The sequence below is a fragment of the Mytilus edulis genome, chromosome 5 (assembly GCF_963676685.1).
Source record: "Mytilus edulis chromosome 5, xbMytEdul2.2, whole genome shotgun sequence".
NCBI classification, from domain to species: domain Eukaryota; kingdom Metazoa; phylum Mollusca; class Bivalvia; order Mytilida; family Mytilidae; genus Mytilus; species Mytilus edulis.
Window position 1 is genome coordinate 3,670,620 of NC_092348.1, and position 26,819 is coordinate 3,697,438.

A 26,819-nucleotide genomic window follows, 5' to 3' on the forward strand; every position below is an offset into this window, starting at 1 on the left:
GAAATACAAGCCCGGGAATATCGTATTAATTGGGAGATATATACTCCCTATGCAGAGGTCCTTGAGATGTTGCTACATAGAAATTGAAAGTTCACAATTGGTAAGCTGAAATCATCTCTTTTATTGTAAAGTTTTGTCATCAGGAATCAGTCAACCAATTAAAAATTCCTATCTGTTCAACCAAATTTTGCAATTTTCACAGCTTTCTAAATATTTTACCTAAGGTTTAACTTCATAGAAACCAGGTATATCCTGAATTGTACATGTATCAGCTTTCTACATGCCAATTTTCACCATACTTCTAAAGCCTTCTAACAAATCTTAAATTAGTATACTACATAGCGCATTCATCCTCAATTTTTAATGCATACTCATAGACAAGTAAATTTTGACTCAAAATGGTCTAGATATATTTCTCTTTCACCAAGTTTCATTTCTGCAAATTTGTTGGTTAGTTTAAGTAACCAAGGACATCAAAAGCACTATTGTGTGCCAGAGTAGGGCTACTTTTACATACGTTCTAAATTGGAGGGAGTAATTGGTGGACTGACACCATCAACCCTCCCTCATTGTCAATTTCTAGATGTAAGTCAAGATATGATGCAGACTGAGCTGTATCTGTAGCATCCTTTTTCTCTAGTTCAATGGGATTGATTCGTTCAACAGTCACCAAATTTTGTATTATTTTGTGAGAGAACATCATCTATATAGAGGAACGTAAAGTTAAAGGATATTGCTAACTTCTTATCTTTCTTCCTAAGAAGTTCCTGTATGAAGTCAGCCTCATTATAATAGGGAAAGAAGTCGGCAAGAAGAGGGGCACAATTGGTTCCCATCGGAATTCCGAGTCTGTTGAAAAACACGTCCTCCAAACGTAACAAATATGTTGTCAATCAAAAAATCAAGCATCTTGATAATGTCAGTTTCAGAGAATTTTTTGTTTGAATCAGATTTTACCCTGCCACAGACTTTATATGCATATTTTAATGGTGCATGTCTGTCATATTTGTTTTTTTGTAAATTGTATTGTATATATGAGGCAGTTATTTTTCTCTTTTGAGTGGTTTCATTTTGTTCATGTTTAAGGCCTTTTATAGCCAATGAATTCTTCTCATTATCAAAATTGGGGTCAAACTGTTAATTAAATTGATTTTATCTTCATCATTTGAACTCTGGTGGATAGTTGTCTCATTGACAATTAGAGCATACAACATCTCATGTTTATTTTGACAAGGAGGTTAAAATGCAAGTATCTTTTACAATGAAATCAATTTGATCCCATAGTTATTACTCAGTACAGATATTTATTGTTGATAAGTATATGATGCCCAAAAATAAACAACTAAAAAATTGCGATATTCAATTACTTATCTTTATTTTCAAATTGTTTTTTTGTTATGAATTAAATAATGAGTGACATACAACACTTATTCAACACATCTGTAACTTACATAGAATTTGATACAAATATAAAAAAAAATCTTCTTCTATACTATAACAAAATAACAGTTTCTATGTTTAAGGAAAAACCACCTTGTTTTATTCACTTTCAATCACCAAAAATGGCATCATTTATAATTGTATGATTATAGATTGTCAGAATGATATTGAAGACTACTATGACTTCTTAACTGATTGTGCTGTCAGGTATATTTCTCTTAACTGCTTCTTTCTGTCATTAAAACAACCTAGAAAAAAGTTTTTGAATAAGGTTAATGAACATTTTGAATTGACATAGAATGAATATCATGCATTGTATTAGTTAATGGCAAAAAATTCACACGCACTTGACCAATCAAATCAAGTCACTGGTGGAGGAAAAAGAACTTCCCTGAGTTTAAAGTTTAAGTCATCCCCAACAAATAATTTTATGTAGATGATGATATGAAAAAGTGAAATAAAAGTCACACTCAAAGGATACTACAGATACAGTTAAGTCGGCTTCATATCTTGACTTACATCTAGAAATTGACAATGATTAATATCCATTATTTTAATATATACCTTAAGATTGGCTGGATAAAGAGGTTTTCATCCAATTTATATGGTAGTTGGCAATCATTGTTATTAAAAAGCCTTGAACAGTATGGTGGAGAAAGAGTATTGCATTTTCAAAAGGAGAAACTCAGAGAAATCTCTGATAGTCTTAGCAATCCTTTTTGGAAGGATGTATTTTTTAGCTTTCATGTAGCAAGGCCTGCTACCAATATCTCTGTTCAAGATATTTTGTCATTAGATATTTTAAATTTTGCACCTCTAGTAGATTTTCCGTACTTTACTCAGTGGCAGAGAAGGGGAGTGCAGTCTTTGTTTGACCTTATTAACTTAGAGACTAAGGACTTTTGTAATTTTGATCAGATAGGACCAAGACTTCAAACAAATAATTTTTTAAAGTATTATGGTCTCATTGCAAAGATTCCAAAGTATATGAGAGAACATATTAAAGAAAACATTGCTCATGTAAATTTTGAAACTTTTAACTGTATTGATAATTTTTTGGAAAGATTATTGTGTAACAAAAAGGCAAAGTTTGTATACAAAGATCTTGTTGACAGAAATGTGCAACTGCCAACAGAAAAGTTCTTACAATGGGAGCAATTACTAGGTATTGAAATTGCAGATTGGTCAAAATATTATATTATTTTAAGAAAATCATGTAAAGACACTTATTTAGGGACTTTTCAATACAAATTTTTACACAGAATAATTGCAACAAATACTTTCTTGTATAAAGTTAAACTTAAAGATTCAAAGCTTTGTACTTTTTGTAAGATTTCTGATGAAACCATGGAGCATTTATTCTATGAATGTCCAATAACACATTTTATATGGCAATCTTTTTCACAAAAATTGAAAAGATATTTTGTGAACTTTACATTATCTAAGAAGCATATTTTTCTTGGTCTTCAAAATGAGAGTTTACTGTTGAATTTGATCATTATTATTGCAAAGAACTATATATACAAATGTAAGTTGTATGAAAAGAAACCAAGTATTATAGGACTATTAGCAAAAATAAGAAAATATCAGGAAAATGAACATTATATAGCAAAGAAAAATGGTACCACACCTTATTTTCAAAAATTCTGGGCCCCAGTAGATTACATTTTTACTGATTAGTAATAATTACTTTTGATTCAAATCATATAAAATAAAAAAAAATGAAACTTAATTTATAAAGAGCAGATCTTTACAAGGATAACATTTTTCTTTGCAATACACAAGTTGATATATATGTTTTGTTAATGCAATTGCAAGAATGTGTGTGTGTATGTGTGTGTGTTTTCTTTTCCACTTTTTATTATAATGTTAATATTCAAATAATATATATTCACAGTAGAAGAAAAAAAATGTAGTCAATTTTTTTGTTGTATATATTAAACCCCTTAACACCATAGTCAGGTGGTGATGTAAAGGGATTGTAAAAGCCTGACTACTGAAAAAAAAAAAAAAAAAAAAAAAAAAAAAAAAAAAAAAAAGAAATTGACAATGAGGGTCAGTTGAAAACAAAACTTTACTACAAAAGAGATGATTTCAGCTTTCCAATTGTGAACTTTCCATTTCTAAGTAGCAACATTCCAGCAGCACCTGCATACGGGGTATATATCTCCCAATTGATACGATATTCCCGTGCTTGCATTTCCTATCATGATTTTCTTGATAGAGGGTTACTGCTCACAAGGAAGCTATTAAACCAAGAGTTCCAAATGGTGAAGTTGAAATCATCCCTTCGTAAATTTTACGGACGCCATCACAAGTTGGTTGACCTTTATGGAATAACCGTTTCACAAATGATATCCGATATGTTCCTTACGTCGTAACTACAATCCCCTTCCCTTTCATGAATGTGACCTACTGAATAAGACTATTTACCGGATTTGTAATCACATAAGCAACACGACGGGTGCCACATGTGGAGCAGGATCTGCTTACCCTTCCGGAGCACCTGAGATCACCCCTAGTTTTTGGTGGGGTTCGTGTTGTTTATTCTTTAGTTTTTCTATGTTGTGTCATGTGTACTATTGTTTTTCTGTTTGTCTTTTTCATTTTTAGTCATGGCGTTGTCAGTTTGTTTTAGATTTATGAGTTTGACTGTCCCTTTGGTATCTTTTGTCCCTCTTTTACATTATCAGGAACATTTTATAATCTCTCTTTTAATAGAATTTGAAGGATTTATGTCTTAAAATATGCTTCAGATGACATCTTACCTAGATAAGAGTTCGGTGTAGATACAGCTGAACCATTAGCAGGTGTACAATCCATGTTGTCATCTGCTACAATAGGTCCATCATCCCAAAGAAGATCCCAGCCACCAATTCTCTTCTCTTTACCTGTTAACCTGCACAAATATATCAAGTCAGAATGCTTTACAGTAAATCTTTAAAATTCCAACAACATATTTAACAGACATTCAAAGTTTTGTGCATCATAATGATATAATAACAATTCAAGAGATTTAGATTAAAGTGACATCATTAAACACGGCTCAATTATACTTTAAAGACCATCCATGTAGTAAGATTTGTATACAGAATAAAAATAACTATTTGTGATCTTGTCTTTATGTAATAATCAACAACTTTTATTTTGTGAAATTTTCATATGTATATATAATGATGGTAACTTTGGGTGTGAAAACTTACAATAAATAATAATCAAATATATCATATATAAAATCTTACCTATTTTCAAGGTCAAGGACATTTAAAAGGTCACTAATGAGACCAAACTTGAGATCATAATCTTCCTTTCCACTGGCAGTCAATGATGGAGAAGCATTGATTTCTATTAACCACCTACAAAATATAAAATCATCAAAATATGTAGTTACAATTCTTTTTGTAACATATAAAAAACATGAAACCATGAAATCTAATATCCTTGAAAATGCATGTTTTCCTAAATCCATAAAAATTGGTACCCACAAAAAAAAAATCAACAGTATTTATAAAAATTAATTTTCAAAATATTAATTCTTTTTTTTTCTGTATATTACCCTTAGGAAATTGAAAAATAGTGATTTTTAAATTATTGAAGTAGTGGAATGTATAGTTGAATTCATTGAAAGATAAATGAAGAAAGAAGTTTTAAGAAAAAAATTTGAAAAGCATAAATAAAGCCAGCTGAAATTATAAATGTTCCTAAATGCTCATTTTTGCTTAGAAATATGAGGAATTGACTGCATTGTCAAGTTTTTTGGTTTGTTTGTATTTAACGCCACTTCTGGCATTCTTAGCTTCATCATGGCTGCCTTAAATGTTGTAAGATGAAAACCTATAGAAAACAACGGACCTTCTGACGGAACATTGGCAATCTATATCAATTAAGATTGGATTACCAAAAGGTTGTAAATCACTACTTTAGAGTTGACAGGATGATGTATATCATTTAGCAATACATGCCATTTTGTCATAAAATGACCTATACATAAAACTATTTACACCTGATTGTCAGATGATAAATTATTTTTAGAAGAACGATTTTTTGGTTTTAGTAGTCTGGTTGTTTTTCCTACAAATTAATCAAATATTACAATTCATCAAAAACTTACGGTTTTAAGTCATCATCCAGAAGTACATCGTAACCATACATCTCAAAACAATGTTTGTCATTAATAATTATCTTCTGAACACTTTGTAGACTCTTTATTATTATGTTATCTATAGCTTTAAACATCTTCTGTACCTGTGGAAATAATCATACACTACATGTTAGATAAAGTTTGAAAAATTATACTTGTATGCCTACGGGATGGTTATTTTCACGCTGTATTCAAGACCAATTGGTGGCCCTTAGCTGTTTTCTGCTTTTAAGTCGGGTTGTTTTCTCTTTGACACATTCCCCATTTCCATTCTAAATTTTATTAAAATTGATCGAAATTTTAACATGGACAATATTCAAGAAAAACTCCATATGTTTCAATATATACATGTTTTAAACTTAATAATCCTTAAAATAAATTTTCATGGTCAGGTATAACCTTTGAGAAATATTTAGGCTACAGAACAGGCTCCAGAAACATGACTTTTTATTGGTAAATCAATGTCATCTATGTTGCATCATATTGCTGATGGGGGGGGGGGCATTTTTTTCCTTAAGTACTTAGGGAAAGCATTTGACTGATTTGAGACATCAAGTTCTACTAATATCTGTTCTTTTAAAATGAATTGATTGCATTAGCGTTTCTTTCAAACATGCTATCCTGAAATTAAACAATTAATTTGCTGTAGCTCAAATTTCAATTAAGGGTCCATGATCCCCCAAAAACTGACCTTATCTACACCATGTTTGGCTGCCAGATATTTCCTCAGTTGTTGGGTTGACCATTTACAACCTTTCTCAGGGTCATAATCTGGGGCATTCTTCTGTACAGCAACATTGGTTAAATGTACATCTGTTTGGCATAGTAAGGAAAAAAACAATACAACCTAGCAAGAATTTTTATTCATGTTTTACTTGTTCCTGATTCTCATATTACTTTGAAATACAACTTACTTGAGAGAATTTTCATTTTATCTAAATTGCATGACTCCATCTCTCACAAGAATGTCTAACAATCTGACCTTCATGTATTATACACCAAAGCTTAATGGACTTGCTAACATAGAAAAAAAAATGATTTCTTCATAAAAAAAAGTTACAATAGAGTTTCCAGATACATAATACTTGTTTCTGGATAAATTCAAATACAACTTGACATTAAAACATTCAAATCAATGCCAAGAACTAATTTTGAAAAGGATTAATTTTCACATAAAATGTCATATGAACTAAAAGTTTTGGAGGAAAAGATGTGTTTACTGTTGACAAAGATCTATCTTCAGAAAGGTTAGCTATTTAGGGTGATTTGTTACAACTTAAATCATTTCCTTTTATCATCAATATTATATCTGATATCACTTTATAAAATAACAGAAACACTTCATCAAAAATATTCAAATGTTATTTTAAAAAGGATACATGTATCTTCAATGGAATCTAGAGAAAATCTAGTATTAGAAAATCTGGCAAAACCTCCACGATACAGCCATACTTTTAGTGGATTATACTGGAAAATATAAAATGCACAATTAATCTTACAGGTAAATTAAGTTTTCATGATTCCTTCATAATTCTGTAAGAAAAACCATTTCGGACTATTTTGTTAAAAGAAAAGGTTTCTCTTTATTTATCTTCTATCAAACATTCATGGCAATTAACTTCCTTTATTTATCCTAAAGAATGAAATATGTCTCTCTTGGGTGTAATTTTGTGAATATAATGCAAATGTTGAAATCTATTCAAAGTTAATGGATCATAACATAGCAGCAAGACCAAATGATCTTCATGGAGTTAAGATATGCAATGCTTATTTAACTGCATAAAAATTTCATTTTACTATAAAAGGTTTTCCTACACAAATAATAACTGATGACTTGTTGACACAGAAAACAGCACATTTAAGTCCAAAATTGAGGCAAAAAAAAATGTTTTGTTGACAAATTACAATACAACAAATGCCAAGGGAATTTGGTTGTATTTTTTTGTGCAAAGATAAGAAAACATGTTGTTAATCAAGACTGAAGACACTATAACAGATAGTTGCCTCTTTGGCAATCATATTGCAATCCCTAATTTATACAGACTTAAACAGTTAACTCTCGTTGTCTCGAACTCGGTTGACTCGAAATTTCAGTTCAGTTGAAGTTTTCACGTGGTCCCGAATTTTGTTCCATATAAATGTATGTATTTCGACTCCTGATGAGTCGAAATTGGACAAGTCGATATTTCGGTTGAGTTGAACTAAATCTCAGATCCCAAGGTTAACAAAAGCATTCAAAATTCATTATTTATCTCGAACTAATACAAATATGTCAAAGCATGACCTCCGAGGTTTAAATGGATTGAAGAATAAATCTGACACACGTGCAATTAAATTTCCTGTCACTGACCACTGTAATTGATTTATGACATGCTATTTTCCACGAGTGTTTACCTGAGATTATCTTTTATAGAATTTTCATAAATAATTAGCAATACATTGTTAATGTTCATGACAAAGTATTTAAAATGTTTACAAAACAATTAATCGTGATTTACACTAATGAGCTTGGGTGTGTATAAAGTGAAGATTAAGACTTCCGTTGATGATCACCTAAACACTACTCAATCGGCATCTTTTATCTTCTTGTATTTTCTATTGAAAAGAAAGAGTGAGATGAAACAAAATAAAGAGAAATCTAAATTTTCTAAAATCTCTTAACGACCTAAACAACTCTAAGATCGATTGGAAAGTACTCTCTTGGATAAAGACCATAAGAAAAATTTGAAACTAAAACAATTGAATTAGTAAAAATAATTGTATTATAATAATGAAAGACCATCGATCTGATACCAGAATATCGATCCCCTTCCCATATTCATCAGGATTTATTTTAGCTTGACCAGTTTTCGCTTCAGTCGAACTATGTGTATCTCAAAATAATTCTCTGGTCCGACTGACTTCGAGATAACGAGAGTTGACTGTATTAGAATCAATACTTTCAACTTACTGAACAGACTAAAACATAAACTCGGACATCAAATTTCCTACCACCAATCAGGAGTGGATTTTCTATGTATCTCTGAACAACATAAGTCTCTGGTACGTCTCTGGTCTGGTCTGATAATGGTTGATACTCTCCCTGAAACAAATAAAATTGAGAATGGAAATGGGAAATGTGTAAAAGCAACAACAACCCGACCATAGAGCAGACAACAGCCGAAAGGCCACCAGTGGGTCTTCAATGTAGCGAGAAACTATTGCACTCTGAGGCGTCCTTCAGCTGACCCCTAAACAAATGTGCATACTAGTTCAATGATAATGGACGTCATACTAAACTCCTAAAGTGTATATATTATTTTATCTCTGTACAACATAGGTTTCTGGTACATCTTTCGTCTGGTCTGATAATGGTTGATATTCTCCCTGAAACAATATATATATATATATATAATGTGATTTACCAAACATATACTGATGTGACAAAGTAGTCGTAAAAGAAATATAAAATCAGTTATTTTTAGTGCAATAAAAGATTAGAAATCAGATTTGTACCTTTTTCCAGTCTGTAATGTCCTTCAATCTCCTGAACAAGAAAATTCCCTTGCCTTGTGACTTGGCTGCTGGTTTCATTATCCAAATGATCCCAAGATTCTTCTTAAATTCCTCCACAAAAATGTGATATTCTGACTGAAATTAGAAGAGAAAATCTTCCATTTTTACATCTTATTGCTTGAAATATCTATAAAACTTTAATTCATGCGGCTGCCTTTATAAATGTATAGGAGTAAATAAATCAAATGATAAATTTAACGGTAAAAATATACACTTAAAAATAACTAGTCCAATGATATTATACATATATTTCACATTTAAACTTTTTTAAATTTCTTATTAAAAAAAAAATGTATTTACCAATAATTTTATTGTGTTAGTGTATGTATTATTAATGAAATTTTTCATATTAACATTAAATTTTAGTTACACTTTACTTACAGGAAGTTCATATGTTGTTGGGTAAAAATCAAAACTGAAATGTACAAAAATATAAAGAGAATTGGTGAATTTATTGTATCAATATATATACTTATGGTGTGTAAACTGACAATTGCACAACGATCCCTAATAAAAATATAATATCATACTATAATCCCTAGTTCAAAATACAGCATGTTAGAAAGTCATTTTCTTTATAATATTTGACAATTTGTTCAATTTAGAAATGACTAATTTCAAAAAAAATGTATTTTCATAAGTTTTTCTTTTTTGATTTTATGACAATTTCACAATAAATTTAAATGTATTCAACTTTTCTAATGCATGTATATATTTTAAATTAATTTGATTATTTCAAAAAATCAAAATAGATCCTTTAACTACATTTTTTTCAGATTTTTTTTATAATAGAAATTAAATTAACGGAATTAAAATTTTCATAAAAAATATCTTATCTCTTTATTTATTTTAACATAAAAAATGTTAAGTAAGCATTCAGCAGTTTCCTAATCTTATTTTGTTAGTAAGAACTGTTCTTAAAGACCAGAAATGTGACAAACCTTTGAGCTTCAGTCTTTCCTTGTTCTCTCTCGGTTTGTTTCCTTAATCTCTTCAGATTTTTCACCATTAGGTTTTTTCTTGTCAACTGAGGTATATAAAATAATCTTGTTACTAAATAATCAGACTCTGTTAAATAAATGTGCAAAATGTTTCTGTCAATAATTTAATCTATATAAATGAATATCATTTTTCATAATATTGTTTGTTAATATAATTAATTTATATTGTTGTTGAGTTCCTGGCTTGTTTATCTATACCCTGTCATATCTTGGTTTTTTTTCCTAAATTGTAATGCTTTTCAGAATTTAAACATGACAAATCACACATTGTCCTTTAGTGATCAGTCTGTCCGTCTGTTAGTCCATCCGTAACACATTGTGTCTGCCTTATATATCTAGAGAACAATTAGATTTATATTTTCATACTTTATACTTGACATGTATATTAACCAATACCAGACGGTGTGTCATACTGTTTGTACAACTTCCTAGGTCAAAGGTCAAGGTCAACATCTTTGGTTTCAAGTGACAACCCCAGTTTCAATGGTTACATTTGTGTCTGCTTTATATCTTCAGAACTGTAATGATTTCAAAGTGTATACTTGACATGTATATTAACCAACACCAGAGGGTGTTTCATAATGTATGTACAACTTCTATCAAAATCCAAGGTCACAAACTTTGGTTTCAGTTGACAACACCATATCCTATGGTAAAGATACAAATTTTTACCACACATTATTCATAGCGGGGCCCACAGAGATGGCTCTCATCTCAATAATATCATAATCTAGTTGTTATGACTTAGTATGTTGATAACACTAACTTTATTATACTTTTGAAATGTCTTTATTTATGACAAATAACTTTAAAACTATTTGACTAAGACAATATCACATACTTCATAATGGTTTCTGAAATGCAGTATTTTCTGGTGTTCATGTAAAAACATGGTATCATAGTTCTGATGTAGCCATTCTCGGTCACACCAATAAAAATCCCAGTCCCCATCACTGTAAACAAATAAGAAAATTAGGATACACAATGGGGATATAAATATTATATTAAATGAAAATTCTCTTATCCATTCTGACCTGATACTAGTATAAAGCAACCGTTGCCACTTATTTCCCTGAAAAATGTCTTTTTATATATATAAATAGCATACACATTTCTTAAAACTAGTGTTCTATTGAATATTTTCTTTGATGAAGGAGTAAATAATTTTGATACTTTAAATTCTTCACAACCTGCTATAGTGTTGCCCATACAACACAAATTACTCACACAATGATTGTCTATTCACAACATTTTATGCCAGCAAACTTTCAAAAAATAAGTTTGACCCAATATTACTTACGATTTAGAAAAAAATAAATAATGAAAGATAAATTTTAACTAAATTTACTTATCTTTTTACCTCTTTTAAAATATTGTTAATTTTCAACAACTTACATCTTGCAAATCACAATTTTTTAATGATTTTAAAGAAAATAATATTCGTCCATTTTTATATGAATATGTTTATGCGCAAATATTTTAAAGATTCACTTTTGGAGTAACTTGAAATTTTGTGAACAATCCTGTAATTTTTGGATTTGAAATCAATAAACTACCTTTATCTATATTTTTATTATTTGAAATCAATAAACTATCTTTATCTATATTTTTATTATTTTAATTTTCTATCAGTCACAGCTGAAAGAAGATTTCTAATACATGGATTTTCATATCATACAACCACTATCAACCTTATTCTGTAACCGAGATCCTTTGTGATAATATATGTCTATGTCGAGTAAAAATGAGTAAAAAACCTTATTTGACTTTTTTGCATAAAGGAATAATAAAGCAATTTTTAAATGCACCAAAAACAAAATGTTTGAGTAAATTTATATATTAAACAATATACCACTCATACTGATTATATAAATGATAAGCTCAAGTCATTTAGATTTAGATTCTTAATAGAAAAGTTATTGCTATACATATAATATCTGATGATATAAAAGCTTTATAAAAATGATATACAAAGACATTTGTTGTAATTTTACTTCAGCAGAGTAATATAATATGTCTGCATTTTCTGCAATTTTACTGAAATACCAAAAAATGTTCATGATTTAACAATCATTTACTCTGTTGCAAAACTGAAAGAAGATAATGATTAGTACATGATTTAGTGGAAAGTATACAGATGTACATTAATATGGTTAATTGTTACACAAGTCTGCAGTAAAAGGACTGAAGTGTACTGTATGTTTCTACTTATACCTGATCTAGTTAAGACAATATTTTTTATAATAATTCATAACTCATATGGATTATTCAAATGATAAGCTTGAGTCATTTAGATTCTTCATAGAAAAGCTATTGCCGTACATGTGCTATCAGATGATATAAAAGCTTTATAAATATAATATACACAAAGACAGTTGTAACTCTCATTTACTCTGCTGCAAAAATTGAAGAAGATAATGATTAGAACATGATTTAGTGGAAAGTATATATAATATGGTTAATTGTTACACAAGTCTGCAGTAATAAGACAGAAACGTGCTGTATGTTTCTACTTATACCTGATCTAGTTAAGACATTATTTTTTATAATAATTCATTAGTTCTAATTATTATTTTCATTACTACATGTATTTGTGATTTTTGTTGGGGTAAAGTTAAATTCAAAGAGAATTTTTAATTTTTATATGAATATAATAATCCAAAGTAGGTTGCTTCGATTATCTAACTTTAAAGTTTCAAGGTGTAGTAATAGTTTTTTGATTAGATGAACAGAATAATAATTGGCTCTTAATTTATCTCTTCTTTTAAAAAGACAGTTACCCAAGAATGCCTTTAGTGCATACAAAGTTAAAGAAAATTATATGAATAAAAGAAGATGTGTGGTAGTCAACAAAAATACATCTTAATGGTTTTTTTCTTTCTTTTTTAAGTGAAAGCACTTATTTGAAAAGTACTAATTTCAACAGGAAATGTACATGTTTTACCCAAATAACAGATTATAAATACCAAAATAAAAAGGAAATTTTAATTTTTGTTTCTTTTTTGTTGTTCTCTGTTACCATGATTTACTCATGTTTCAACCATTTTCAGAAAGAATCAACAAATAAAGGTGCTGTTATTGTGGTAATTAATACTGTTTTCAAATTCAAATTTAAAAAAAAATCAAACTTCAAATAAAATAGTAAAATTCATATTAACTACAAAGGAAAATTTAACTAAGAATTCCCCAAAAATCAATGCTAGAATTGAATAGTAAAGTATTAACAGTCAAATAAGACCAACTGTAACCAGTATTTTGGAGGTCTAACTAGACCAACTATAACCAGTATTTTGGAGGTCTAACTAGACCAAGTATGACTCACCTGTTTCTTGGAATTGGAGGTAAACTTTGTAAACTGTAAAATGTTTGTGGGTTTTATAAAAGATATTACACAGAAAAACATGAGCTACAATAATAACACTTTACAAATAAATATATCTGTTTGACCACTGATAACCCTGAAAATACTTCATGATATCACATCTCTTAACCTGGTAAACAAATGATTTCTATTAACTGTATTAAATGTTACTTCTAATATGTAAAACACCTTTTCTTTGTCTTGTTAAAACAAAATTCTGCACTGCTTTCCTTTCACATTTTGTTTGTATTCAACAGGAAAACATAGAGAATTAGATAAAATGAATATATTAACATAATGCTTTACTCATCAATGCTCAATGCATTATATTTTTCTCCACATTTATTTGGCTTCATAAGGAAGGAATTAAGTTAAAATATAATGTTTTAAAATTCTAGATTACATTAGACTATTAGAGGATGAATGTAAATATATATGTATAAAATGATTGAAATAAGTTAGAAAATTTAGAAGGTTTTGACTCGGGAAATTAAAATGACTTCAAACTATAAAAAAAATAAAAAAATCTCCAGACCCAACAGCATGTAATCTGCAGTATAAGTCTACATGTTTATATGAGTACAGAAAGTTTATGTTAGTTATTAGTCCTTAATAGATAACTGATTTGAATTACCAAGATTTTATCAAATTAACAAACAAACAAACTAACTGTCTGATTTGTTGTGTTATATATTTTTCTGTTGACAAACTGACCAATTAGAGCTAAGATACTAACTTAAATTTAAAAAAAATGGCAAAGGTTTCTCCTACTCATGCATATAATATAACTCTACAGAAGATAGAACAATTCTACATTAGGACTAAATCAGTATGACCAGAATATAGCCACTCACCCTAATCGTCCTTGTGCATTGACTTGGGTGGCTTGTGGTGCCACTGGCTGAATAGGTCGACTAAAGGTCAATAAAACAAAGATATCACATATCTTTTACAAATGTAAGATTCCATGCATACCAATACAATATACAACCTTATAACTCTTTTCCTTAACGTTGTTTTTTATATACTTTTATAAATTGTTCTAGTCCCTCATATATATATATATATATATCATAAAAGAAATGTATATATATACACAGACCAGTAAAATATTAACTTCTTCAGCAAATTATATGGAACAAAAACTCAAATGACTTATGGATATAATAATCTTTAAATATATGAATCGGTCTAAAATTTTAATACATTCATTTCAGTTAAATTGATTTTTTTTTTAGAAATGTAATTTAATTTTTAAAATTCATGACAATGAAAAAGTATATGTAAAAACTGAATATTTGTTGTTGTGCATAACTGTATTGGTTAAACTCTTCTGACTTCATAAAACTCCACAAAGTACTAGCTGAAATTTCAATTTCAATTATTTTCTATAAAGTAATTAATTCACCTTTGTAAAATTGCCATTCTAACACATAAAACATACAGTAAAAAAGACTGGTTGTCAATTTCTTTTCAGACATACAAAAAATATATAGAAATAACTATAACAAAAATTGTGACCTTCACCTTTGTGCTCAGTAGCATGTCATGTAACCATGGAAACATAAAGGTGCCATCAGTTTTGTGCTTTATAAGAGAGTGAAGAGAACTTATGCAGTAAAAAAATAAAAAAAGAGTGGAGTAAGATTTGATGGTCCATCACCTAGGTAACATATGACCTTGAACTCACCTGAATCGACTTGGGACTATAATATTTGATGACTGAGAACTTCCAGTATTGCTGTAATGTCAAGGTCAGATACATGAAACAGAACATTTAGTCAGACTTATGCTAAATGATTACTAGATAATGATGTTAAGAAACTTATTTTAATTGATGGAAAAAATGAAGTTTTTTGTCAGTAGAACTTTTTAAAAGTGAATAATAGATGAAAACTTCTTGACCCTTAATGAGAAGGGCAATAAATAAATTGAGGACTGTATTTAATATTGAATACCTTTACCATATTGAGAATAATATTCAATTAACTGGAAGAGAGGAAAACAGCATGCTGAATATTGTTAGCATCTACCAGTAATTTGAAGGGTCTTGTTAGTTATGAAAAGGTTTCATGCACAGACAAATCCTGTTAGTATTTTTCATAAGAAGAAGTATCCATGCAATTTCAATGCTGATAAAAGATATATGAAAAAGATGTATGAATGTCTAGAAAATAGAACTATGCAGATAAATGAAAGAATTTCTAAGACTTAAATAAGACTTTCAATCAAGTGTTGAGATCGAATAAAGAAACAAAAATCAGATATTACCAGAGGTTCATAACTAGAATAGACTTATGACATTAATGATAAAAACTCATGTCCTCTTATTTTTAGTTCAGTTAAGTGTGTGCAACAAAAAAAAATAATCTATTATCGAAATAAATGAAATTCATTTTAAACCACAGAAGAAAAATATATCTTCAGAGTACAAATATACATGTTACAAAATAAGTGTGTTTCAGTTCATGTCAAAACTAACACTGACACTGGCCTTAACAAGTCATTTGACAGGCTAGAATAGTTCCATGACAAAGATTTTAAGATATGAAAGGATGATAAAAAGTGAAAAAAATATTGACTATTTGAGACTGTGATACTATAATAGGATGAAGGATAGAATTCAAAGTTCTGCAAGATATGTTGGCTCATGGCTAGAAGATGTGAATATGATTCAGGCTGTGATTCTATAATTGGTATAAATAAAGGATAGATTTCAAAATTTTGCAAGATTTATTGGTTGCAGGTTTGGTATGTCTATATAAGGCAAAGAACCAGTTCATTGTATATCTGGCATCACTCACCTTGGTCTTGACTGGTTTCCTGTCTGAGTTAGACCTGAAGTTTGATGACTGGAAATTACAAAGCAACAGTGGATATGAAAGAATGTCTCCCATTTTATAAGTTATGAAATTTTCGAAACTAAGATTTAAATTCAAATAATTCCAATTTTTTTAAAATATAAAATACTTTTTATATCTTTTTCTTTTTATTAGGTTACTGGTAAGCAATTCTATATAAAAATGTAAACAAATATATCAGGTATATATAAAAAAAAAAACATCAATCCAATCACTCAATAAAGAACAAATACATATTTAAAGGCTTAAATGTGGCCATCAACTATAGATTGTTTCATAATCATCTTAATTGCTTAAACATGGCCACCAACTGTAGATTGTTTCATAATTATCTTAATTGTACAGATTCTGAAATAAAGAAAAATCTATAGAATTTTGAATCTAAGATAGATTACAAAAAATTTATAATCTGAAAATATTTTTAATACTGTGGATTCATTTATTTTCGTGGGTATCAATTTTCGTGGATAGAGAGAAAAAAGACGTTTCGTGGTATACGTATATTCGTGGATCGCTGATTACAAAAAAAAATTCAGATACGTAATTCGTGGATTTCTTTTTGATTTAGTAGATCATTTAACCTCCTTGGTTTGATCAATAACAAAACAAACAAAAAAGAAGGAATTCATTGAAAAAGTTTTGAATTGTCAAAATCCTTGCTTGGTCATTTTAGGTTAAAGTGTTCATTGAAAACTTCTATTACAATATTACCTACGGGCAATATCCCCGTACTTAATCCTACTGATTTTCAATCACTAGTAAACCAAACTATGACACGGTAATTAACAACTTGCAGTTATTTTCCATGAACAGTTTTAATCAATTTTAAAAGTAAATTATCACTGATATTCGATATATTAATTATTGATTTAATCAAAATACTTGAATCTTCTTTTAATAAAAAAACACGTGTTATGTTACAATGTTTATCGCTATTCAACACTATACAAGAACTGCAGAACATAACCGGAAATAAACATCCAACTCCATACACATTTCTCGGGATTATTCTTCGTTGAATTCTTAAATTCGTGGTTCGCTGTGACCCACGAAACCCATGAAAATTGGTATACCATGAATAAAAATGAATCCACAGTATAACATTTTTTTTAATTATAAACTATATAAAACACTTAACACAAACATTCCACATATTTACAGTTTTCTATACAGTGTACCATAAACCAAAGCTTTTGTTTGCATATGTGTTACCACTGTCCAGTTGTGTCAGTTTTCAGTGCATTTGGGGTCATTCTAAAGATTTAAAGAATTGACTTTTTTGCCCCAGACAAAATCAGTAAATATAATGTAATCTTCAGCTTTACAGAACATGTCAATTTATTTAACATACATCAGGACATTATATTTTGATTAAAAGCTTTTTTCAAAATTGAGTCAAAAAAAGAGGTAAAGACCGTAAAGTTAACATTAACATCTGTACAATGTTTCATAGACGTCTTGGGAACCAAAAAAATATGAACTGATTTATTCCTAACTCGACTCAAGAACAAAACAGAACCATTATCAGAAAGCCAACAGCTAATTAATGTCAAGCAGATGTGCTCAAAACTTTAGTGATGAAATGATTGTTCAGTATTTCACACATCATGCAGTTAAGTTCAAAACCATCAATTCACACTGAATAAACTTTCAAAATTACTTTAATTTGAGAGAAATGTAAAATACAAACATTCAATTTCAACATAATCTAAGTATAAAGTCATATTATATATGAGAATGTCTTGACTCCAAACTCCTAACCCAATGCCAAGTTATCTTCAAATGCAAAAGAATTGATCCACTAAAATTGTCAAAATTATATATAGCAAACTGAATCCCTAAATTTCTGATGTGATTTAAATAAATACATATGATTGCATTATTTGTGCCTTGTAATTTTAAACAAACAAAAACAAAGAACTATGTCCAGTGATAAGAATAAAATAATGTAATAAACTGTTGTCAAAATGATGCCAACTCAAATGTGCATGCTAGGTCAGTAAATGTATGATTCTGGTACCTTAATAACCCAGTTAGACTTACTTTGATGGCCTGGTGCCCTGTTGGGCTGCTGGTACCTGACTATTAGGACTGAAATTGACAACAAAGCTGTTGAAGCTTCATAACATATAATAAACTGAAGCAGCGGCTTATCTATAAGCAATAACTCATATCTAAACAATAAAAATATATGTCAATGCAACTCAAATATCCTAATTCTCTAATCCGAGCATACATGAGCATGTAGTCAAGAGGTTAAAAGCTCTAAATACCATAGATATGGGAAATACATACTGGCATTGAATATTTTGCAAACAAAAATGTTACACATAAAATAATGTCCTGTTATTTAGACATTTTACATTAAAACAGGGGGAATTGTGTTATAAACAATTGACATTTTGTTAAAGAAAAGAGAGTTTTTTAATACAGAACTATTATTCTAGATTCAGGGAAACAAATTAAAAGATATAGAACTGTTTTTGGTACGGAAACATATTCAGATGGGGTCATATTATGGATTAAGTAATGAACGTTCAGGATTTTATAATGTTAAATTCCTCTGCTAACTGATAAGGATGATCATTTTGCAGAAATAAATTCCAACTGTACTTGTTATTACAAAAGTTATTTAAACTATTGGTGTTGTAAGGGATCAAAGCTTCTTGGATAACCACGGTAATACTGAAATGTGTGAAAAAGATACCGTCTTTTTTGTATCAAATAATTTAATTTGATTATTTCACCTTTTAAATTTCATTTATTCATGATTATTCATGTACCATAGTTTGTACTTTTATGTTCTACAACTATTTGTAAACCAACCCATTGATCATTGAAATCAACAGGTACTTATCAAACTTGTAGACTCTCCAATCGAGAGTTAGATTGCTGAGGACTCATGAAGACTACAATTTTATCACCTTGCAAATTAGAGTTATTTCCCTTTAATGAAAATTTTCCATTTTGAATCTGTTTTATACTTATTATGAAGCTTCTTCTACTTGCTGATTTTTTTAATACATATATAGAGAGAATTTTAGTAAAATTACTATGACATCTAAATAAAAACACTTCTATGGTGCAAAAATTTAATAAACTCAGTCATCATTAAATTTTAAAATAAACAATCAATATATCAACATAGATACACAATACATTTGAATAATACTTATAGTTTTGGGTAAAAATGTTATTTTCACTCTCATATATATATTTTGTGTACAAAACACATAAAATAACCATACATAATTAATAATGCCTTACCCTGGTACCTCTGTCCAGCCTGGTCGTCCACGTAGCACGTCTAATATTACATTTTGTAGTGAACACTTGAAGCGAATTTCTCTGTCTCTACACATAAAAAAATTCAAAGGTATTAACATATAATTTCAATTACATGGTAGGTTTACAAAATAAAAACAATTTATAATGAATACAACATTTTCATTTTCAAAATGCTTTTTAGAAGAATTAGCAAACATTAACTTATTTAATCTACAAAATAATGAAATGAAGAAAAAAAAAGTACAAAAATGTATTTATTTTCCTACAATAAATATGGTCTGTGTTGATAGATAGATTGATACATGGTTGCAGATAAAATAAATGTAATATCACAAATAAAACTTATAACATTTCACTTGCATAAAAGCTTCAGACATACAAATAACTTAATTAAAATTACCCAATTATTCCTCTGTTCTGTTTGGGATTTTTACTCTGATAACCTGGAATCTGAAAAAATATAAATAATCAAAATATTTTCTCTTGAAAACAACATCCTGATTAATATAATTTACTGTATTCACACCATGTATGACCAATAGTATAGGCATATTTGGACATGACGTCTTTTTCCTGACTTTGTCTTTTGTGATTTGTTTATGTATTTTTCGTTTTTACATATACATGTATATACAAATGACTTATTTAGCCCTGTCTCTACCTTAAAGTACCTTGATATTGCTGCTGACTAATCATATTATTAAAATAAGTAGATCTGGTTGGCATAATTGGCAATAAGAAAACTCTCCACTAGGTAGCAAATGACATAGAAGTATAAGTCTATCTATCAGTATATATGTAATTAATAAAAAAAAAACAAAAAAAGAAACATGTTTTCAAAATTTGCTATGGACACATTTTGTACCATCTTTAGACCCTTGTTCCTAAATTTCATAAAATTCCATGCAGCTTTTAAAAAGTTTTGATGTCAAAAGATTTAACCACAGATTAATCCTTAATATTGACAACACAATAACACAACAATGGGATCTATTATTGCTATGGGTTACCTTCATGAATTTCATCCCAAGTCAGACATACACCTGTAGAATTAACAATACTTACTCTTGCAACTTTAGACATGTTTAATATGATCTCTTAACACTAGTCACTGAAAATATAAACAGTAATTGAGTACAGTAAATAAAATGAAAAAAATGTTATGATCATATATGAAAAAGAAGATGTGGTATGATTGCCAATGAGACAACTATCCACAATTTAGACCAAAATGACACAGACATTAACAACTATAGGTCACTGTATGGCCTTCAACAATGACCAAAGCCCATACTGCATAGTGAGCTATAAAAGGCCCCGATAAGATAATGTAAAACAATTCAAACGAGATATGTTCACTTTTTTATACTTTTTTGTAATTTATATTTTTTTTAAATTTAAACAAAACGAGAATTTCTCACTGCATTGAAGACCCATTGCAATTGGTGGCCTTCTGCTCTTTTGTCAGGTTGTTTTCTCTTTGACACATTCCCCATTTCCATTCTCCATTTTAGTCTAGAATTTTCAAAAAAGTTTGTAGCTGGAATATGCAGGATTTTTCTTGTATTTTAGTTTTACAACTGACAAAAGAATGTGGTCTGTGTGCATGTAAAACTGGTTTAACCACATGTTTGTCTGGACCACGTCAAGCTATCTGGACAATTTGTATTTTATTGTTGTTTTTGCTTGTTTGTATGTCTGAGGTGTTTGAAGTTGAAGTAGTTTGTAGTATTTTCTAAGATTTTTGGTGATATCGGTGGTCCTTTTCACATGTTATATGTACTAGTATTATTTAACATCAAATGAAAATTCAAAAAGGCAAAACACATTTCTTTTGTATACATACAAATGTACTCTTTCTTACAATTGTTCATGTACATGTTTTTCATAATTTTTTGTTTTTATTTTTGTTATCTTTATAACCATTTTCCTGTTATGTCTGGACACAAAGAAGTTCTTTATTATTGAACACATGATTAATGTTGCAAATATATCTATAGTGTTTTTTTCTGTGAAGTTCACCCTCAAAATTTTGATATCATTTAAAGACAGTAATAACCATCTACAATGTACATGTACTTACTTTATTTTATTTGTGAGAAAAAGTCCACACCAGAATGTTCCTTTCTTTTCATGTTTGATCTTCTACAATAATATAAATCTCAATATTCAATTAAAACATATGAACCAGAACAATATTCTTTTATTTTGTCAAGCTTCAAATCAAAATACAGGTAATAAATATCAAAGTTTCGTCAAACTGACACATTAAACTAGTATGTGGGGTTTTGTTTGCTGCATACATAATAAAATTTGTCTTAAAGAAGGATCACTACTCTGGTGTCTACAACATGTATCCTTATTCAGAGAGAAAAGTGTATGTCTGTTTGTCTTATAGATATAAAGTTGTTCCATCCTACTAATTTTGAAAGAACTCTCAATAAAGTAACTATTGATGGCACCAAGTTTCAGCATCTTTGTACAAGTGAAATTGTGTTGTTTTTTTTTATTTTCAACATTACAGTCATCAGAAATTTTTCAATATTTGTCTTGCTGTTTATTCTTAAAATATGTTAAACTTGCATTACTGCAGAAAGCAACTTAATCCATAACTAGCAGTAATCATACAAGTAATTATTGTTCAGTTATGATGATAAGCAGTACATTTCATCACACTCCTTTAATAATTAATAAGTACCTTATTACAGTTTTACCTTTGACACCAGTGGCGTAGCTTGCCTTCTGTATATCCTGAGGCAGGGGGGAAGGGGGGGGGGGGGGCACAGTCCCCCCCTGAAGCTATAGAGGATTTTTACAATTTGAACAAGAAAAAAATGTTAAAACAGTTGCTATTCAATGTTATTTCATCATAATAATGTTAATTATATGCCTTACTATCTATACTCAAAGCTACAAGTAACAAAATACGTGAAGATATCACATTAGACAACCAATGAAAAGTCAGTTTCCTGACTTGCTAGCAGTTACAGAAATCAGGAACATATATATATATTGGCATACTGTTCCCAGCAGAAAGCCAGCCAGTTTAAAACTGACATTATGTATTAACTAACAGACATATTTCTGTGGAATTAGTGATTCCTTTGAATATTTTAAATTTCCTGCTTGTGAAAACGTACTATGAATTTAAAATAGCGAGAATAAAATTTGAGAACCACAACATATCAATTATTTTCTGTGCACTATAATACATGTAATATATATAAATGAATATTTTGTTTTGTTACGTACCAAAGTCAATGAACATAGTCGTAGGGGAACATGTCAACGGTTATAAATGAGGGTTTGAATGCTTAGAATGGGATTATCAAATATTTATTTTTTAATCATTGTCGCCCATACATTTTTGTAATTTGATTTTCCTTTATTTCATAATTTAGCACCATTTTAAATCCATATTCTTTTAAATTTAAATTAATTTCAGGGCCGATTTTTGGACACAAAAAAGATAAGAAATGAAGATTTTGTTTTTTTGCCTTGGCACTGTCAGTTTGTTTTTGACTTACAATGAAAGTGTATACATGTAGATGTACTTTTAAAACCTTTTTTTTTCCTTTTATTAAAAAACTATAAGTAAGATTCATCCACAATTTAGAAGAAAAGAACATGTGTATGCATCAAATACTTCTGGAAAAACTTTCATTCAGTAGGCTTAATTAAAGCCAACAATTTTTTGTCTTTTGTTTCTGCCGTTTAGTGGCAGAAAGCCATAACAGACTAAACAGTGTCCGTGGAGAGCATTAGACCTGATTCATTTCTTTTCTTTGTAAATTTCTCTGCAACAGAGCAGCCATTTCACAGTAGAAAAAGGTGAAAATCATATAGTTTAAATATTTGAAGTTATATTTCAAAATTTTTAATTTTGGAATTTTATGTTGGATGAAAAGACAAATGATTGTCAAATCACAAATGCTTCTGTTAAACACAAGAAACCACTGGATATTTGGTTTTATAGAATTTTAGACTAAGGAATATTCCCAAAACATGTTTCTTTCTATTGTATTTACTGGCATTTTACAGGTTTTTTTTTACCTACTGCATGTTCTTGGGGGAATGTGTTTCCAATGTAAATATAAGATGTCGGTGAAGTGTTGATTTTATTTTTAAAATTTGATTGGTTAATTTTATTCATTTGAGATGTTCATGTTTGAATTGAGGCAATTAATACTTTATACTTTTTATTTTACATAAAATATATATAGGAAAATATGTAATTTTATCTATGGAGATTTATTTTAATTTTAATAAAGTTACAAAAAATTAGCAATTTATCGTCGTCTGTCATCAAAGGGAAGCAACTCTGACTATCACAACAATCAAAAACATTTCCGACTCTCGCCTCTCGGAATCTTTTCTGCTCTCCTTGTTCATCGCTGGAGTGTCAACGTTAGTTTAATAGGAGGGAATGTAAGAATTTCAATATGATTATTTAAGAGTTCCTTTTGAAGCCTCTTCTCCTTGAATAAACATATCTACACCTCAAAGTCAAAATTAGTCAGTTAGTGGGAAACTATAGTGCTGTGAAACCGTAGCCCTGCAATGCTCTAAGATTTTGAAGGACCATACACATTCAGTATGAATTCGGTTCCTTACTTGGAAGAAAAAGAACGTCCTTATGGTCTGCAAATAGCCAAAAATTAATTTACGTACCTACGGTTCTGCAGCTAGTGGGAAACGAGACGAATCGGCCATGGGGCCATAAACGTATTTACACTTTTGGTATTAAGCTGTATCTTGCCTCCGAATGACCTTAGATCGACTCCGAATCACCTTTTGACGTCAAGCAACAATTACTTTTAAATTGTGACGTCAAATATTTTAAAAGAGGGACGAAAGATACCAAAGGGACAGTCAAACTCATAAATCTAAAACAAACTGACAACGCCATGGCTAAAAATAAAAAAGACAAACAGAAAAACAATAGTACACACGACAAAACATAGAAAACTAAAGAATAAACAACACGAACCCCACCAAAAACTAGGGGTGATCTCAGGTGCTCCGGAAGGGTAAGCAGATCCTGCTCCACATGTGGCACCCGTCGTGTTGCTTAAGTGATTACAAATCCGGTAAATAGTCTAATTCGGTAGGTCATATTCATGAAAGGGGATTGTAGTTACGACGTAAGGAACATATCCGATATCATTAAATTATGATGTCAAAGTTTACGGGAACCTGTGTGATTTTACGTAATGGCGGACAAATTTGCATACAAGTGTAAATACGTCTATTTTGGCCTTGGTCGTTTCGGCTTTGTACCACTTCGGCCAACCCTTTATTCTTAATTCCAATGTTCTATTAGGTCGTCTGATATAGGCGGAAGAGTACAAATTAAAGAGTATACAGGTAAAGAATTTGTTGAACTGTGCAGTATCCGGTCGTTCCGGCCAAAAGTTGACCCGTCCCAAGTCCATCCGGCCCACCCCGTTCCGGCCCCAAGTCAGTCCGGCCCCATGATTAATGATAACTATAGACTTTTAATCAGTATAAATAGAATTTGTAAAAAAGTATCTATGATGCCATCATGGATTATATCAGGTAAGTGAAATATGAATGTATTGGAGTATCAGTAAGATGAAATATTTGAAGTCGATACGAAAATGGTTGTGATTGTTTCTGTTTGTATCAGTGTATAGCAGCTTCAGCATATTAATATTTAGTTATTTTCCTTTTAATGTCATGGCGATTTTTATTTATTTAAATCACACTTATAGTCGCCGTCAGCTGAAATTCGTAGCGATATCGGTAAAAATAATCTAAAGTATCAACCACGTTCACTCATGACATAGTTTTTCAGGTCAGGATTATTACAGTGTGATCACTTAAAAGGTAGGTCAGTAGTGGTTTTTCTTTTTGCGATTTATGAATGGAATGTGAAAAACTATATCTCGAGTGAACGCGATTGATAGTTTAGATTTTTTTTACCGATAACTGCTACGAATTTCAGCTGACAGTGACTATAGACTAATGAGTATAGAAGAGATGAATAAATATTTACTATCCAATGGAACCTATAAAATTAAACTCATCATAATGACTTGATTAATCAAATCATTAGGCTATAATTGGTTTGTTTATTCAATAATTGTCTGATGATTGTGGTCTAAGGTAATGCTACTTGTAATCACTTACTAATTCAATCAAAACATTATGGACCTGTTTTTGTATTGTTATGAGTTACAATTTATGACTAAAATTAGCAAAGACCCATCAAAACAACATTTGATACAAAAATTTAACAATACTTTTAGATATTTGGATGATATATTGGCTCTAAATAATGACGACTTCAGTATGTATACTAAAGAAATTTATCCTGTAGAACTTACTTTAAATAAAGCTAATGATAACAATGACCACTGCCCTTTCCTCGATCTTGATATTTATATCATAAACGGGAAGCTTAATACAAAAATTTATGATAAAAGAGATGATTTTTCATTTCCTATTGTTAATTATCCATTTTTAGATGGTGACGTTCCCTTGTCACCATCTTATGGTGTTTATATATCTCAACTTGTACGATTCGCTCGTGTATGTAACAATGTATTAGATTTTAGCGAGAGAAATTTATGTATTACTGAAAAATTATTACACCAGGGTTTTCGATATCACAAACTGGTCAAAACATTTACTAAATTTTATCACCGGTATAAGGAAATAATTCGTAAATATAACTCAACATGCAGACATCTTATACGTTCAGGTATTTCACATCCAAAATTTTATGGAAATATTCTTTATAAAGCACAAAAATGTCAGTATTCTCCTCAGAAACTAACAAAACCTTTAAATAGACTTATTAAAAGGGGATATAGTTACGATACTGTTGTCAGGTCATTAAAGATTGCATATTTTGGCTTTAACATTGATTCACTGATAGGGTCTTTGCATCGGAACTAAACACATTTATTTCTAAAAAAAACAGTTGTTGGCATGACACGGGTTATGTTCTTCTCATATATTTTATGATAGTATGATACTAAACCCCTAACGGGAGGGATTGTACCTGATATTCATATGATGAAGACATAATCTTTCAATCAGTTTAATTGAGGTCTGGAGCTGGCATGTCAGTTAACTGCTAGTAGTCTGTTGTTATTTATGTATTATTGTCATTTTATTTATTTTCTTTTGTTACATCTTTTGAC

The 26,819-nt window shown here is 29.7% G+C and overlaps 1 protein-coding gene across 11 annotated transcripts; it reads right to left on the bottom strand.

Moving 5' to 3' along the window:
* Positions 1-1,358: 1,358 nt before the first annotated feature.
* LOC139522784 (probable tubulin polyglutamylase TTLL9) lies at positions 1,359-21,774 on the bottom strand. 11 transcript variants are annotated; one of them, XM_071316298.1, is made up of 20 exons: positions 21,731-21,771; positions 20,713-20,758; positions 20,048-20,097; positions 19,627-19,713; positions 18,403-18,450; positions 16,303-16,350; positions 15,189-15,239; positions 14,353-14,412; positions 13,460-13,492; positions 10,979-11,090; positions 10,078-10,163; positions 9,518-9,551; positions 9,077-9,211; positions 8,532-8,663; positions 6,961-7,048; positions 6,273-6,394; positions 5,552-5,685; positions 4,683-4,796; positions 4,209-4,339; positions 1,359-1,688 (listed from the first exon to the last, which is right to left on the bottom strand). In XM_071316298.1, exons 2-20 carry the CDS (start codon positions 20,728-20,730, stop codon positions 1,618-1,620), a joined length of 1,554 nt encoding a protein of 517 aa, XP_071172399.1. In that variant the 5' UTR covers positions 20,731-20,758; positions 21,731-21,771; the 3' UTR covers positions 1,359-1,617. The 11 variants fall into 11 exon arrangements, with proteins under 11 accessions (XP_071172399.1, XP_071172403.1, XP_071172401.1 ...); XM_071316302.1 differs by lacking the exon at positions 14,353-14,412 and having other exon boundaries at positions 21,731-21,774; XM_071316300.1 differs by lacking the exon at positions 13,460-13,492 and having other exon boundaries at positions 21,731-21,770.
* Positions 21,775-26,819: the final 5,045 nt, after the last annotated feature.

What these genes read in the sequence shown, in the direction of transcription:
- LOC139522784 (XM_071316298.1), bottom strand. An exon ending in GGCTGGACAGAGGTACCAGG is followed by an intron (nt 18,451 to 19,626) that starts GTAAGGCATTAT and finishes TGTCAATTTCAG; the next exon opens with TCCTAATAGTCAGGTACCAG. An exon ending in CCAAACATGGTGTAGATAAG is followed by an intron (nt 5,686 to 6,272) that starts GTCAGTTTTTGG and finishes TTATTTCCACAG; the next exon opens with GTACAGAAGATGTTTAAAGC.